The sequence below is a fragment of the Clupea harengus genome, chromosome 26 (genome assembly GCF_900700415.2).
Source record: "Clupea harengus chromosome 26, Ch_v2.0.2, whole genome shotgun sequence".
NCBI lineage: Eukaryota > Metazoa > Chordata > Actinopteri > Clupeiformes > Clupeidae > Clupea > Clupea harengus.
The window spans coordinates 1,542,084-1,557,083 of record NC_045177.1 but is presented as its reverse complement, the minus strand read 5'-3'; the positions used below and the strand labels follow the sequence as shown (position 1 = coordinate 1,557,083).

The 15,000-nt window shown below is 42.1% G+C and overlaps 2 protein-coding genes and 1 pseudogene across 2 annotated transcripts in view; 1 reads left to right on the top strand and 2 right to left on the bottom strand.

The window, feature by feature from the left end:
• The window catches only part of LOC105913011 (zinc finger protein 70-like), a 148,655-nt gene that overhangs the window by 52,047 nt on the left and 81,608 nt on the right, over window positions 1-15,000 (top strand). The window lies entirely within an intron of this gene.
• On the bottom strand, window positions 1,289-9,191 carry LOC122128882 (annotated as a pseudogene).
• The window catches only part of LOC122128884 (zinc finger protein 239-like), a 10,449-nt gene continuing 2,309 nt past the window's right edge, over window positions 6,861-15,000 (bottom strand). The window contains exons 6-11 of the mRNA XM_042703900.1: window positions 14,677-14,734; window positions 13,987-14,161; window positions 13,436-13,506; window positions 12,601-12,754; window positions 10,292-11,235; window positions 6,861-6,884 (exon numbers count right to left, since the gene is read on the bottom strand). Coding sequence (XP_042559834.1) covers window positions 10,403-11,235; window positions 12,601-12,754; window positions 13,436-13,506; window positions 13,987-14,161; window positions 14,677-14,734 — 1,291 coding nt within the window. The 3' untranslated portion in view covers window positions 6,861-6,884; window positions 10,292-10,402. The remainder of the gene's footprint in view (window positions 6,885-10,291; window positions 11,236-12,600; window positions 12,755-13,435; window positions 13,507-13,986; window positions 14,162-14,676; window positions 14,735-15,000) is intronic.

Here is a 15,000-nt window from a genome sequence, read left to right as displayed (position 1 = left end):
ATTAAAGCTTTCGACGGATTGAGTCAAGCCTACAGTCTTACTGCCCTCTAGCGTGCCGGATGGGAATAAAAACACATTTCTGAACTTTTCTGAAGCCTGAATGTTTTTCCCATTCGTCTATGAAAGCAACATTCATTTTTCAACATGCCTGTTTAATCACTCCATTACCTTTAGGTAACATGCATGTCTAGGTACTGTTTAATGTGATTATTATCATTTTGAGATCTCACTGCAATGTAAAAGTCAATTTGTGAATTGATTACAATGTTTATACCCATGCACACACAGAGACAATAAGTCTCAATACAGACACAATACAATCAAAATGCAGAATTTCTGTTTCAAAACTCCTGCATTTAGGATAAAAGTACATTTCCTCATATTGCGTGTGAGTGTGTGTATCTAAATGTTATATCAAGGTGTCAAGGAGTCTTGGGGAGACTTTATCACAAATACATGGTACAAACATATTCATTAACATATTTTCATTCCTTATACGGTAAAGTGAGTTTTTAAAGGGAAATAAAACCTGCTTTTCCATCTTTGTGTGTGTGTGAGTGTGTGTGTGTATCAATAATAAATCTAAGTGTCAAGGCCACAGGTCTGGGGTCAGAACCTTCTTTTCCATCTTTGTGTTCACCTAAAATGAGGCCATTTCCACTGGCGTGCTTTGGTGTCTTTTCACACAATTCAATATGGAATCAGTCCAACATATTTACTCTAGTCTATATTACGCAATCACCCCAACATATTTACTCTAGTCTATATTACACAATCACCCCAACATATTTACTCTACTCTATATTACGCAATCACTCCAACATATTTACTCTACTATATTACACAATCACCCCAACATATTTACTCTAGTCTATATTACACAATCACCCCAACATATTTACTCTAGTCTATATTACGCAATCACTCCAACATATTTACTCTACTATATTACACAATCACCCCAACATATTTACTCTAGTCTATATTATGCAATCACCCCAACATATTTACTCTAGTTTATATTATGCAATACAAATTTACATTTCATGGTTAAGGTTTATTTGGAAATTATATGTATTACAGTGCAAAGTATATGGTAATCTGAGATTCAAAACTTTCTGAATTTAGAACAAAAGTACCTGTGTATGGTGTGTATGGTGTGTATATGTGTGTATATGTGTGTGTGTATATGTGTGTGTGTGTGTGTGTGTGTGTGTGTGTGTGTGTATGTATATGTGTGTGTGTGTGTGTGTGTGTGTGTGTGTATGTATATGTATGTGTGTGTGTGTGTGTGTGTATATATATGTGTGTGTGTGTGTATGTGTGTGTGTGTGTGTGTGTATCCCAGAGCTCTTACTGTGTTGACCCCGGATCTGTATTCTGAGCCTTGGGAAGACACACTTCTTCTCAACACATTTACATATGACATTACAACTGGACAGAAAACTAAAAACTTGCTATCTGCTGAAAGAGGTATGGAAACAGACAACTGATTTGAAATAATACATGGACATGAAATACCCAGTGACTCCCCACACCATGTTCCTGGACAGACTCTCTCTCCAGGGCAGTTCCAGAATGGTGCTGTATTAGTTCCAGAATGGCGCTGCATTAGTTCCAGAATGGCGCTGTATTAGTTCCAGAATGGTGCTGTATTAGTTCCAGAATGGCGCTGCATTAGTTCCAGAATGCTGCTGTATTAGTTCCAGAATGGCGCTGCATTAGTTCCAGAATGGTGCTGTATTAGTTCCAGAATGGCGCTGCATTAGTTCCAGAATAGTGCTGTATTAGTTCCAGAATAGTGCTGTATTAGCTTCCTTTCCTTAGGAAAAGACAACCACGGCGATGAGAGAACGCAACTGCACTTACACTAGGCTACATAGTTATGTGACGGCGAATGTTATTGACATGGGTCTTTAGATGTTGTTGCCACAATGAATTGTGGGACGACATCATCTCCTCTTCTTCGTAAAGGATGGTCCAGTGTACCCTATGCTAAAGGAGATGAGAAAGGAAGCACTGAAACACCTTTTCTAAGCATTTAGAGAATTCTACCAGCCCTTATCATGGCTGCCATTTCAATAAATCTGGGTTATTTCACTCAGAAATCTTAAATAAACCGTATTAGACCACAGCCCCAGTCAGTAACAGAATGGTGCTCGGGACACACACACACACACACACACACACACACACACACACTTCAGCCACTCGGGACAGGTCTGTGTTTATGCTATTTTTCTGTCCACACTGAGTGAACTGATACAGCCTCTCTCAAGTGTGAATGTGCTGATGTGTTTTAAGATTTCCCTTTCGATTGAAACTCTTGCCACACTGAGTGCATTGATAAGGCTTCTCTCCTGAATGAATGCGCTGGTGATGTTTGAGTTTTCCACCTTCAGAGAAACTCCTACCACACAGGTAGCAGCACTAGGGCCTCTCTCCTGTGTGAGTGCGCTGGTGTACTTTGAGATTTTCCACTCGAGTAAAGCTCTTGCCACACAGGGTGCAGCAGTAAGGACTCTTTCCTGTGTGAGTGTTTTGGTGTCGTTTGAGATGTCCCTCTTGAGTAAACCTCTTGCCACACTGAGTACAGTGGTACGGCCTCTTTCCTGTGTGAGTGTGCTGGTGTCGTTTGAGATTTCCCTCTTGAACAAAACTCTTGCCACACTGAGTACAGTGGTACGGCCTCTCTCCTGTGTGAATGCGTCGGTGTCGTTCGAGATCTCCCTCTTGAGTAAAACTCTTGCCACACTGAGTACAGTGGTACGGCCTCTCTCCTGTGTGAATGCGCTGATGTTGTTTGAGATGTCCCTCTTGAATAAAACTCTTGCCACACTGAGTACAGTTGTACGGCCTCTCTCCTGTGTGAGTGCGCTGGTGTACTTCGAGACTTCCCTCTCGAGTAAACCTCTTGCCACACTGGGAGCAGCAGTAAGGCCTCCTTCCTTTGTGAACATATTGATGAAGCCTGAACTGAGTCCAAAAGTGGAAGGTTTTGTCACACACAGAACAGGAGTAGGTTTTGCATTTCTCTGTCTCTGTTCCCGAGATGGAGGGGCATGCTGGGAACTCCGGGGATGAGGCAGATGATCCTTTTCCTGTTTAACAAAAAAAGAATCAAATAAGAAGAAACAGACACATAAACATCAACAACTTTCTTGCATCAAGTTATCTGTGGAGAGCTGCTGTATACAAATATGCTGGAGTACTGATTCTCTTATGGGTCTCGGGCTGAGTGTGTTTTTATAGGTGTGTGTGTGTGTGTGTGTGTGTGTGTGTGTGTCTGATCTCTTACGGGTCTCTGGCTGTTCTTCATGGTGCTCTTCGTTCTTCCCTTGCTGTCCTTGTGTTATACAGCAATCCACCAACACCACTGAAACACTCCTTAACCGGGCCAGAGACATGGGGTCTGTGGGGGACAGGTCTGTTCTGGAGCAGAGGACTGGAGACAGAGACAGAGACATGGGGTCTGTGGGGGACAGGTCTGTTTTGGAGCATAGGACTGGAGACAGAGACATGGGGTCTGTGGGGGACAGGTCTGTTTTGGAGCAAAGGACAAGAGGTATGCTGGATTTGTCCTCCTGTTCCTAAAACACATGGAGGATAGGAGAAATACAAGTTACCAGTTTATTAGGTACACCTAGCGAAAACTAATGCAGTCTAATAAAACAGTCCTGCAATAAACCCCCCTTCAGGATTGTTTTAAACGTTCAGTTTATGTTGAAACAGTTTAAGAGAGGTGTCCATTCAACTGTATGATCATTTTGGAGATTGTGGTTTGTTGTGCTGTTAAACTGCACTGAATTGAACACAAAAATGTTTGTTGTTATTTAGCTTAGCCTCACTGATTGAAATGGGGTGGCTAAATAATAGAAACACATGTCATTGCACATGTCAACACAAACTGCAGTCTCCAAAAAGAGCACACAGTTGAAATAACAGCCCTCTAAATTAGTTTACACAAATTCTAAATATTATAACCTTCATGAAGCTAAGATGTATTGCGTGTATCAGACTGCATTAGTTTGGTCAGTGTTCCTAATAAACTGCCAGTGAGTGTGTCAATCTATATATACGGGAAATTACCAATTTTTCAACAACTCAGCTCTCAAAAACTCCCCAAATATGTTAGAAATCCTGACGGTTCCTAAAATCATTGTTTACGTTCTAAGTTTAAGTTCCTAAGATCAGCAAGATCAGATATGGGTTTAGTGCTATTAGCATTAGCATGTCAGATGATATGGGTATAGTGTTATTAGCTTTAGCTTTGTTAGCATTTAGTATTTACAAAAAAATACTGTACAGTACCTGCATCAGTTCAGTTTTTATGTCTTCAGCTGGGGAGGGGGTCTGTTCGGTCCCAGGGTCAGCTCTGTCTGCAAAAACAGAAAAGTAGACAGTTACATTTGCATTTATTTATTCATACTTTAATCTGTAGCTGCTTACAGAACAGAACCTGCTAATGCCAATACAACACTAAACCCACATCATCTGACATGCTAATGCTAATAACACTAAACCCACATCATCTGACATGCTAACGCTAATAACACTAAACCCACATCATCTGACATGCTAACGCTAATAACACTAAACCCACATCATCTGACATGCTAACGCTAATTACACTAAACCAGTCGTTCTCAAAGTGCGGTCCGCGGTGGTCCGCTAGAGCCCCGTAATGGTCCGCGACATTTCTAACATACAACTCAGAACGAAGAGAACACAGTCAGTAGTAGCCTAATCTATTAAAGAGTTGCTTAATCTATAAACAAGGTCATGGATTGGTGGCTTAAGACGGGGATAATGAAAAGAAAAAGACATGAGAAAGCCTCTGACACAGACAAGGAGAAAGTGCAATGGCGAGATGGTTCAGCCGCATTGGGCATCATCCCGCTGCGGAGACAGCAAGATGATAACTATATTCTGTGTTGTGTGACGTTGGATAATGACAATCATCTGACATGCTAACGCTAATAACACTAAACCCACATCATCTGACATGCTAACGCTAATAACACTAAACCCACATCATCTGACATGCTAATGCTAATAACACTAAACCCACATCATCTGACATGCTAACGCTAATAAAACTAAAAACCAAACATGATAGATTTGTAAGTGGAAGTCCTGCCCTGTATTATAAAGAACCAATCACTGACTTTTTGCCTCCACACACACAAACAAAATATATACATATAGTGTGTGTGTGTGTGTGTGTGTGTGTGTGTGTATGTGTGTGTGTGTGTGTGTGTTTGTAACTCTTTCCACCCCAGCACTTCTTACCAGGCTGATTGTACTCATATCCATCATCAACATATTCATATTCATATTTAATCGCAGAAACCGGAGCCTCCAGCAGCCTCTGAGCATCAGCTGAGACCAGCGTGTGAGACGAGACCAGCAGACTTTCAGCACTGGATGAGACAGGCAGACTATGATGAGACGATAAGACCAGTGGACTCTGGGCATCAGACGAGACCAGTGGTTCTGACCAGACCAGTGACTCCTGAGCTGAGACCAGTGGTTCTGACCAGACCAGAGACTCCTGAGCTGAGACCAGTGGTTCTGACCAGACCAGTGACACCTGAGGTGTTGTCAGCTGGTCTGATTGGAGAGGAGAGCTGTAACTCTCCATTTGCTGAAAAACACACATCAGACGTTAGAATGTGTGTGCGCGTGTGAGTGCGTGCGTGCGTGCGTGTGTGTGTGTGTGCGTGCGTGCGTGCGTGCGTGCGTGCGTGTTTAAAACTTTAAAAACTTACAATTTTAAACGTGTTCCCTTCTTTAAAGTCTCCATAAAAAATGAATGGTTAGAGCAAAAACCAGAAAACTATTTGGTGAATTCCAGAAATCAATGGGTATTATCAATATAATAAGAATAGGCCGTGAATACAAATACAAATAAGAGGGAATTTGTTCATATCTCTTGCTGCATGAGGCCCTATTTATTAATATGTGTGTGTGTGTGTGTGTGTGTGTGTGTGTGTCTGTGTGTACCTCAACCTTGAACTGGCTTTCCCCATCCTGCAGCGACTCATTCACATCCTGAATTGTCCTATAGGGATCAGAGATCGCAGGGGTCAGAGTTCAAAAGTCAAATGTGCAAGGATGATAGTCAAAGTTCATCGTCAAGAAAAATCACACTAGAGTGCTCCATAAAGCAAAATACCATCCCCGATATAAATATTACCAAAATATAATCCCCAATATAAATATTACCAAAATATCATCTCCAAGATAAATATTACCAAAGGGAATAAAGCAGAAGAAAACAAATGGAAAAAGCATTATAACGCATACATATGGCTGTGTATCAGTGTGTGTGTGTGTATAACTATGACCACTCTCCTGGCTGTGCGTGTATGTGTGTGTGTGTACCTACACCCAATCTGCTGGCTGTGTGTGTGTGTGTACCTACGCCCACTCTGCTTGCTGGCTGGCTGGCTGGATGGCTGTGTGTGTGTGTGTGTGTGTGTGTGTACCTACACCCACTCTGCTGGCTGTGTGTGTGTGTGTGTGTGTGTGTGTGTGTGTGTGTGTGTGTGTGTGTGTACATACGCCCTCTCTTCTGTCCGTGTCCGTGTCCGTGCGTCTGTGCGTGCGTGTCTCTGTGTGTGTGTTAGTGTGTGTACCTATGATTGCTCTGCTGTCTTCGCAGCTGCTGATGCAGGTCCCTTAGTTCATTCTTCAGGAAAGCCACAGTCTGTATAAACACACACATGTTAACTACACATTCATACACACACACATTAAATCACACACACATTATTCACATATACCTTGTTGGCTTGTGTCAGTGAGTTGCCTTTTTCCTTAGTTACACACACACACACACACACACACACACACACACACACACACACACACACACACACCTGGGTGGCTTGTATCAGTGAGTTGTCTTTTTCCTCCAGGTGTTTCTGTAGTTCATCGTTCTTCAGCTTCAGCTGTTGGTTTGACTCCGCCTGCTCCGTCAGACTCCGCCCAGTCTCCACCTCCTTCTCTTCTAGACGACGAATCAACACGCAGAGCTCCTGGTTCCTACCTACTTCATGCTGACAAACACACACACACACAACACATGTTAACATAGACAAACACACCAAACTTATGAACATTCACACACACACACACACATGTACACACACAACACATGTTAACATAGACAAGCACACCAAATTTATGAACATTCTCTCTCACACACACAGGGTCTGACTGTGTGTGTGTGTGAGTGTGTGTGAACCTGTATCTTACCTGTAATACATATGTGATGAATTGAGTGGCCTTCTCCAGGTCGAGGCAGGCTTGCTTGTGACTCATCATGTCAATATGCTGAGTAATTTCATCCATCTACACACATATAAAAACACACATCAACACCCACACACACACAAACACGCACACACACAAACACTTTAAGTGCTGTTCAGATTCTGATGAAAATCAAGCAAACAGACAGACGTTCACAAACTGAATTTAAAGATTAAAGTAAAACTTGACGGCAATTTTCAAAACGCTAGAAGATGATTCAATCAGCGATGGTGATGTATCAAAACTCGTTATTGCGTTATTGCATCTATGCGCACGGAGGGAGAAGGTAGCTTCACAAAGTTTGATCTGCTCGTCTGTGACTAGACCATAGGTCAGAGAAGTCTAAGATTCTCATATCCAAATTAACATCGACATCAGACACCTCTTCAAAGCCACGTTAACAAGTGTCATTTCTGTCTATCTTACACAGTAAATCTGCAAACAGAAAAATTGTTAGCGGTCAACAAGAGACGTTCGTCAATACCGTTAGACAATGTAACTGAGGTGGAATAAGGCTCAAATCAATACAACTCAAAACACAACCTCTCTAATTAAATGAGAAAACACATGCATTCTTTAAAAGGAAGAAGGCTAATATAGTACCATCAAACTTAGAATACGTTTTATCAGAAAATCCAAACCAAACCACTAACGCTAACATACCGTCTCTCCCTCAGAATCCAACAGCAGCGTGCTTCTGGCAGCGGGTGTTTTGCGCGGTAAAAGTTTGTCATCTGTCAGTTTCTGCATTGTGTCATGTAGCCTACGAGTTAAACATACTCATTTTGCAATTACGTTAAACACTGCGCCTTGTCAGCTTTCTCTGTTCAGACAAAAATGTTCATACACTCAACACAACTTTCCCTGCCGAAGACCTTGTGAGCTACCAATAGCTATCTGTTTTGACCAAGTTTACGATATCCACGTAGTTCGTAAGCTGAAGACTGAAGGAAAAGATGATTAAGGCGGTTAGTATTCTAAAATATTTGCTGAAGGTATAAAGATTTGTTTAGTTGATCTTCCTTCCGGAGAGCAGTGATTCTTCTTCAGCGATTAAAGCTTTCGACGGATTGAGTCAATCCTACAGTCTTACCGCCCTCTAGCGTGCCGGATGGGAATGAAGACAATCAAAGTTTTCTGAAGCTTGAACATTTTTCCATTTGTCTATGAAAGCAACCCAAAGTTTAACATTTTTCAACATGCCTGTTCAATCACTCTGTCACCTTTAGGTAAAATGCATGTCTAGGTACTGTTTAATGTGATTATTATCATTTTGAGATCTCACTGCAATGTAAAAGTCAATTTGTGAATTGATTACAATGTTTATCCCACACACAGAAACAATAATGCTCAATACAGGCACAGTACAATCAAAATGCAGAATTTCTGTTTCAAAACTCCTGCATTTAGGATAAAAGTACATTTCTCACACCAGTGCATTAAAATAAAAATAAGTTCTCTGTACTGTCAGACTTGAGACTTAAAGAGGGGTTGTGCTGCAGTTCGACAAGGTGTTAAAACACAAAGGCTTTGACCTTGGCTGTGGTTCAACAAGGTGTTAAAACACAAAGGCCTTGACCTTGGCTGTGGAGCTGGAGATTAAATGTCTGAAGGGGTACGGGACTGTAAAAAGTTTGGGAACCACTGCTCTAGTCTATACTACACAATCACCCCAACATATTTACTCTAGTTTATATTATGCAATACAAATTTACATTTTATGGTTAAGGTTTATTTGGAAATTATATTTATTACAATGCAAAGTATATGGTAATCTGAGATTCAAAACTTTCTGAATTTAGAACAAAAGTATGTGTGTGTCTGTGAGTGTGAGAGTGTGTGTGTGTGTGTGTGTGTATATATATGTGTGTATGTGTGTATATATATATATGTGTGTATGTGTGTGTGTGTGTATATATATGTGTGTGTGTGTGTGTATGTGTGTGTGTGTGTGTGTATATATATATATGTGTGTGTGTGTGTGTGTATATATATATGTGTGTATGTGTGTGTGTGTGTATATATATGTGTGTGTGTGTGTGTGTGTGTGTGTGTGTGTGTGTGTGTGTGTGTGTGTATGGTGTGTGTATGTGTGTGTGTGTGTGTGTGTGTGTGTGTATCCCAGAGCTCTTACTGTGTTGACCCCGGATCTGTATTCTGAGCCTTGGGAAGACACACTTCTTCTCAACACATTTACATATGACATTACAACTGGACAGAAAACTAAAAACACACTTGCTATCTGCTGAAAGAGGTATGGAAACAGACAACTGATTTGAAATAATACATGGACATGAAATGCCCAGTCACTCCCCACACCATGTTCCTGGGCAGACTCTCTCCAGGGCAGTTCCAGAATGGTGCTGTATTAGTTCCAGAATGGTGCTGTATTAGTTCCAGAAGGCTGCTGTATTAGTTCCAGAATGGTGCTGGATTAGTTACAGATAGCGCTGCATTAGTTCCAGAATGTTGCTGTATTAGTTCCAGAATAGTGCCGTATTAGTTCCAGAATAGTGCCGTATTAGTTCCAGAATGGCGCTGTATTAGTTCCAGAATGGTGCTGTATTAGTTCCAGAATAGTGCCGTATTAGTTCCAGAATAGTGATGTATTAGCTTCCTTTTCTTAGGAAAAGACAACCACGGCAATGAGAGAACCCACTTACACTAGGCTAGTTATGAGTAGTTGACGAGTAGTTGACGGTGGATGTTATTGACGGTGGATTTATTAGATGTTGTTGCCACAATGAATTGTGGGGACGGCGTCATCTCCTTTTCTTTCGTAAAGGATGGTCCAGTGTACCCTATGCTAAAGGAGATGAGAAAGGAAGCACTGAAACACCTTTTCTAAGCATTTCGAGAATTCTACCAGCCCTTATCATGGCTGCCATTTCAATAAATCTGGGTTATTTCACTCAGAAATCTTAAATAAACCGTATTAGACCACAGCCAGTTCCAGAATGGTGATCGATACACACACACACACACACACTTCAGCCACTCGGGACAGGTCTGTGTTTACGCAGTTCTGTCCACACTGAGTGAACTGATACAGCCTCTCTCAAGTGTGAATGTGCTGATGTGTTTAAAGATTTCCCTTTTGATTGAAACTCTTTCCAGACTGAGTGCATTGATAAGGCTTCTCTCTTGAATGAATGCGCTGGTGACGTTTGAGTTTTCCACCTTCAGAGAAACTCTTACCACACTGAGTGCAGTTGTACGGCTTCTCTCCTGTGTGAATGCGCTCGTGTCTTTTGAGACTCCCCTCTTGATTAAAGCTCTTGCCACACTGAGTGCAGTTGTACGGCCTCTCTCCTGTGTGAATGACATGATGTAGTTTGAGATGTCCCTCTCGAGTAAAGCTCTTGCCACACTGAGTGCAGTTGTACGGCCTCTCTCCTGTGTGAATGAGCTGATGTAGTTTGAGATGTTGATCTCGAGCAAAGCTCTTGCCACACTGAGTGCAGTTGTACGGCTTCTCTCCTGTGTGAATGCGCTGGTGTTTTAGGAGATTCCCCTTTAGAGCAAAGCTCTTGCCACACTGAGTGCAGTTGTACGGCCTCTCTCCTGTGTGAATGAGATGATGTAGTTTGAGATGTCCCTCTAGAGTAAAGCTCTTGCCACACTGAGTGCAGTTGTACGGCTTCTCTCCTGTGTGAATGAGCTGATGTCGTTTGAGATGTCCCTGTCGAATAAAGCTCTTGCCACACTGAGTGCAGTGGTGCCGCCTCTCTCTTGTATGGATGCGCTGATGCAGCTTGAGCAGGGAGCTGAAGCCTTCGTCACACAGAGGGAAGGAGAATATTCCGGATTCCTCTGTGGAAGAGGCGGAGAAGGCAGCAGTCTGCTGGGTGCAGCTGAATGTAGGGGTCCCACAGGAGGCAACAGAGGATGAGGTACAAGGCTCCTTCCATGTCACTGGGAACACACACACACACACACACATGTATGAATGTTAGCGTCATTGGTGTTAGTCAACGGGCATTTGGGTACAGGGAAGAGTTAGGGTTCAGGGTACAGGGAAGGGTTAGGGGTTCAGGGAAGGCTAACTTTACGTTGCACACATTCGCTAAAAGCTTACCATGAATGGTCTTGGCTATGAAATAGGTTCACACATAAGCTAAACTGCTAAGATGCTAATGGTCTTGGCTATGAAATAGGTTCACACATAAGCTAAACTGCTAAGATACTAATGGTCTTGGCTATGAAATAGGATCACACATAAGCTAAACTGCTAAGATACTAATGGTCTTGGCTATGAAATAGGTTCACACATATACTAAGACGCTAATGGTCTTGGCTATGAAATAGGTTCACACATAAGTTAAGATGCTAATGGCTATAAAATAGGTTCATACATAAGCTAAACTGCTAAGATACTAATGGTCTTGGCTATGAAATAGGTTCACACATAAGCTAAACTGCTAAGATGCTAATGGTCTTGGCTATGAAATAGGTTCACACATAAGCTAAACTGCTAAGATGCTAATGGTCTTGGCTATGAAATAGGTTCATACATAAGCTAAGCTGCTAATGGTCTTGGCTATGAAATAGGTTCACACATATACTAAGATGCTAATGGTCTTGGCTATAAAATAGGTTCATACATAAGCTAAACTGCTAAGATACTAATGGTCTTGGCTATGAAATAGGTTCACACATAAGCTAAACTGCTAAGATGCTAATGGTCTTGGCTATGAAATAGGTTCACACATAAGCTAAACTGCTAAGATGCTAATGGTCTTGGCTATGAAATAGGTTCATACATAAGCTAAGCTGCTAATGGTCTTGGCTATGAAATAGGTTCACACATATACTAAGATGCTAATGGTCTTGGCTATGAAATAGGTTCACACATAAGCTAAACTGTTAAGATGCTAATGGTCTTGGCTATAAAATAGGTTCATACATAAGCTAAACTGCTAAGATACTAATGGTCTTGGCTATGAAATAGGTTCACACATAAGCTAAACTGTTAAGATGCTAATGGTCTTGGCTATGAAATAGGTTCACACATAAGCTAAACTGCTAAGATGCTAATGGTCTTGGCTATGAAATAGGTTCACACATAAGGAGGCAGCTGAGGATGAGGTACACGCCACTTTCCACACACACACACTCACACAGACACACACACACTGTTAGAGCTATTGGTTTTCATTAAAAAAGTACCACACACATCCCACCAGAGGCATAACCTTAAACATGAAAAACAGTGTGTGTGTGTGTGTGTGTGTGTGTGTGTGTGTGTGTGTGTGCGCGAGTCAGTGAGTGAGTCCTTACGGGTCTCGGGCTGTACTCCATCCGTGTTCTTCTCTTCTCTTTGGGTTCGTCCACAGTCCACCAACTCCACAGTCACGCCCATGAGCTGGGCCAGAACCACGGGGTCCATCTTGGAGTCGAGGGCTGGAGCCATGTTGGACTGGTCCAACTCTTCCTGAAACACACATAAGAAGGGAGGGATGCAAACACTGGCAATGAGCAAATGTTGTCAAGGGAACATTCGCTCTTGCACGCAGTGCCTTACTGTTGATGTCTGATAATGTGGCCTCAAAATTGTATTAGCTGTAGCTTCAGCTTGTCTGATGAAATGGGTTTGCCTTGTTTTTAGCATTAGCTTGTCTTGAACTGGTTTTACACCTTCATTAGCATTAGCTTGTCTGATGTAGTTTTAGAGTTTTATTAGCATTAACATTAGCTTATCTGGTGTAGTTTTAGAGTTTTATTAGCATTAGCATTAGCTTGTCTGATGTAGTTTTAGAGTTGTATTAGCATTAGCATTAGCTTATCTGATGTAGCTTCAGAGTTTTATTAGCATTAGCTGGTCTGATGTAGCTTTAGAGTTTTATTAGCATTAGCATTAGCTTATCTGATGTAGTTTTAGAGTTTTATTAGCATTAGCTTATCTGATGATGTGGAATTAAAGTTATACTAGCATTAGCTTATCTGATATGGAATTACAGTTATATTAGCATTAGCTTATCTGATATGGAATTACAGTTATATTAGCATTAGCTTATCTGATATGGAATTACAGTTATATTAGCATTAGCTTATCTGATGAAATACTTTTAAGCAGTTTTAATACTATATTGGGCATAACCTTCAAAGACTGTACCTGGATCAGTTCAGTTTTAATGTCTGCAGCTGAAGAGAGGGTCAGTTCTGTTCCAGGGTCAGTTCTCCCTTCTGGGGGAATAAAAGACACTTACAGTTACACGCACTCTTTCGGAAGACACCCTCTGGGAAGTGCTTTTATCTGAAGGGGCCTCCAGCAAAATACAGATGTATTTCAGTTCTGTCCTCTGCAGAAACAGGGGACCACCTTGCAGGCCTTTATAGCCACGCCCAAGCAGTGCCCACTAATTAAGTACTTGTGGATCAGGTGGCCTAAATGAGTACTGTGACGTGAGAAGGCGAATCCACCTCACTCGAGCAGGACCAGAAGAGGCCACCAGGGGGCTTCTTCCTTCACACTAACTGAGTACAAGTTACAGTGCAGGTGTGTTTTTATTCTCGTCATCCTCCACTGTTATACAAAAAAATATCGAAATTTAAATAAAATAAATATAACCCCAATATAGATTTATCATTCATCAGTGTGTGTTCCTTGGATATCAAACTCTGTCTGTCTGTCTGTCTGGCTCTTTTCACCCCAGCACTCCTTACCAGGCTGACTGTACTCTCCATATCCATAATCATCATCATCATCATCATCATCGTCGTCATCGTCGTCATCGTTTTCTTTAATCCCAGAGACTGGAGCCTCCAGCAGCTTCTGGCCATCAAACGAGACCGGCGTGTGAGACGAGACCGGCGAACTCTGGCCATAAAACGAGACCGGCTGAGAAAAAGCCGTCAGACTCTGACCATTAGACATGTGTGTGAGCAGATTTGTGTGTGTGTGTATGTATATATGTATGTATGTGTGTTTGTGAGCAGATGTGTGTGTGGGTGTGTGTGTGTATGTATGTACAGTATGTATGTATCCGTGTGTGTGTGAGCAGATGTGTGTGTGTATGTATGTGTGTATGTATGTGTGTGCAGATGTGTGTGTGTGTGTGTGTGTACAGATGTGTGTGTGTGTGTGAGCAGATGTGTGTGTGTGTGTGTGTGTGTGCATATGTGTTTGTGTGTGTGTGCAGATGTGTGTGTGTGAACAGATGTGTTTGTGTGCAGATGTGTGTGTGTGAACAGATGTGTTTGTGTGTGTGTGTGTGTGTGAACAGATGTGTTTGTGTGTGTGTGTGTGTGTGAACAGATGTGTGTGTGTGTGTGTGTGTGTGTGAACAGATGTGTGTGTGTGTGTGTGTGTGTGTGTGTGTGTGTGTGTGTGTGTGTGTGTGTGCACGTACGTACCTCAACCTTGAGCTGGTTCTCTCCACCCTGCAGCCACTCATTCACTTCCTGAAACGTCCTATAGGGGTCAGAGGTTCCAATGGGCAAAGAAGACATCAGAAGTCATGCAAGACAAGGGGCAATACGGCATTTGGCCACTAGGGTGCTCTACAACGCTTAACAAAGGATGATGGCGTCTGCGTGTGGGCGTTAGTGCGTGTCTGTCTGTCTGTGTCTGTCTGTGTCTGTCTGTGTCTGTCTGTGTCTGTCTGTGTCTGTCTGTGTCTGTCTGTGTCTGTCTGTGTCTGTCTGTGTCTGTCTGTGTCTGTCTGTCTGTGTCTCTCT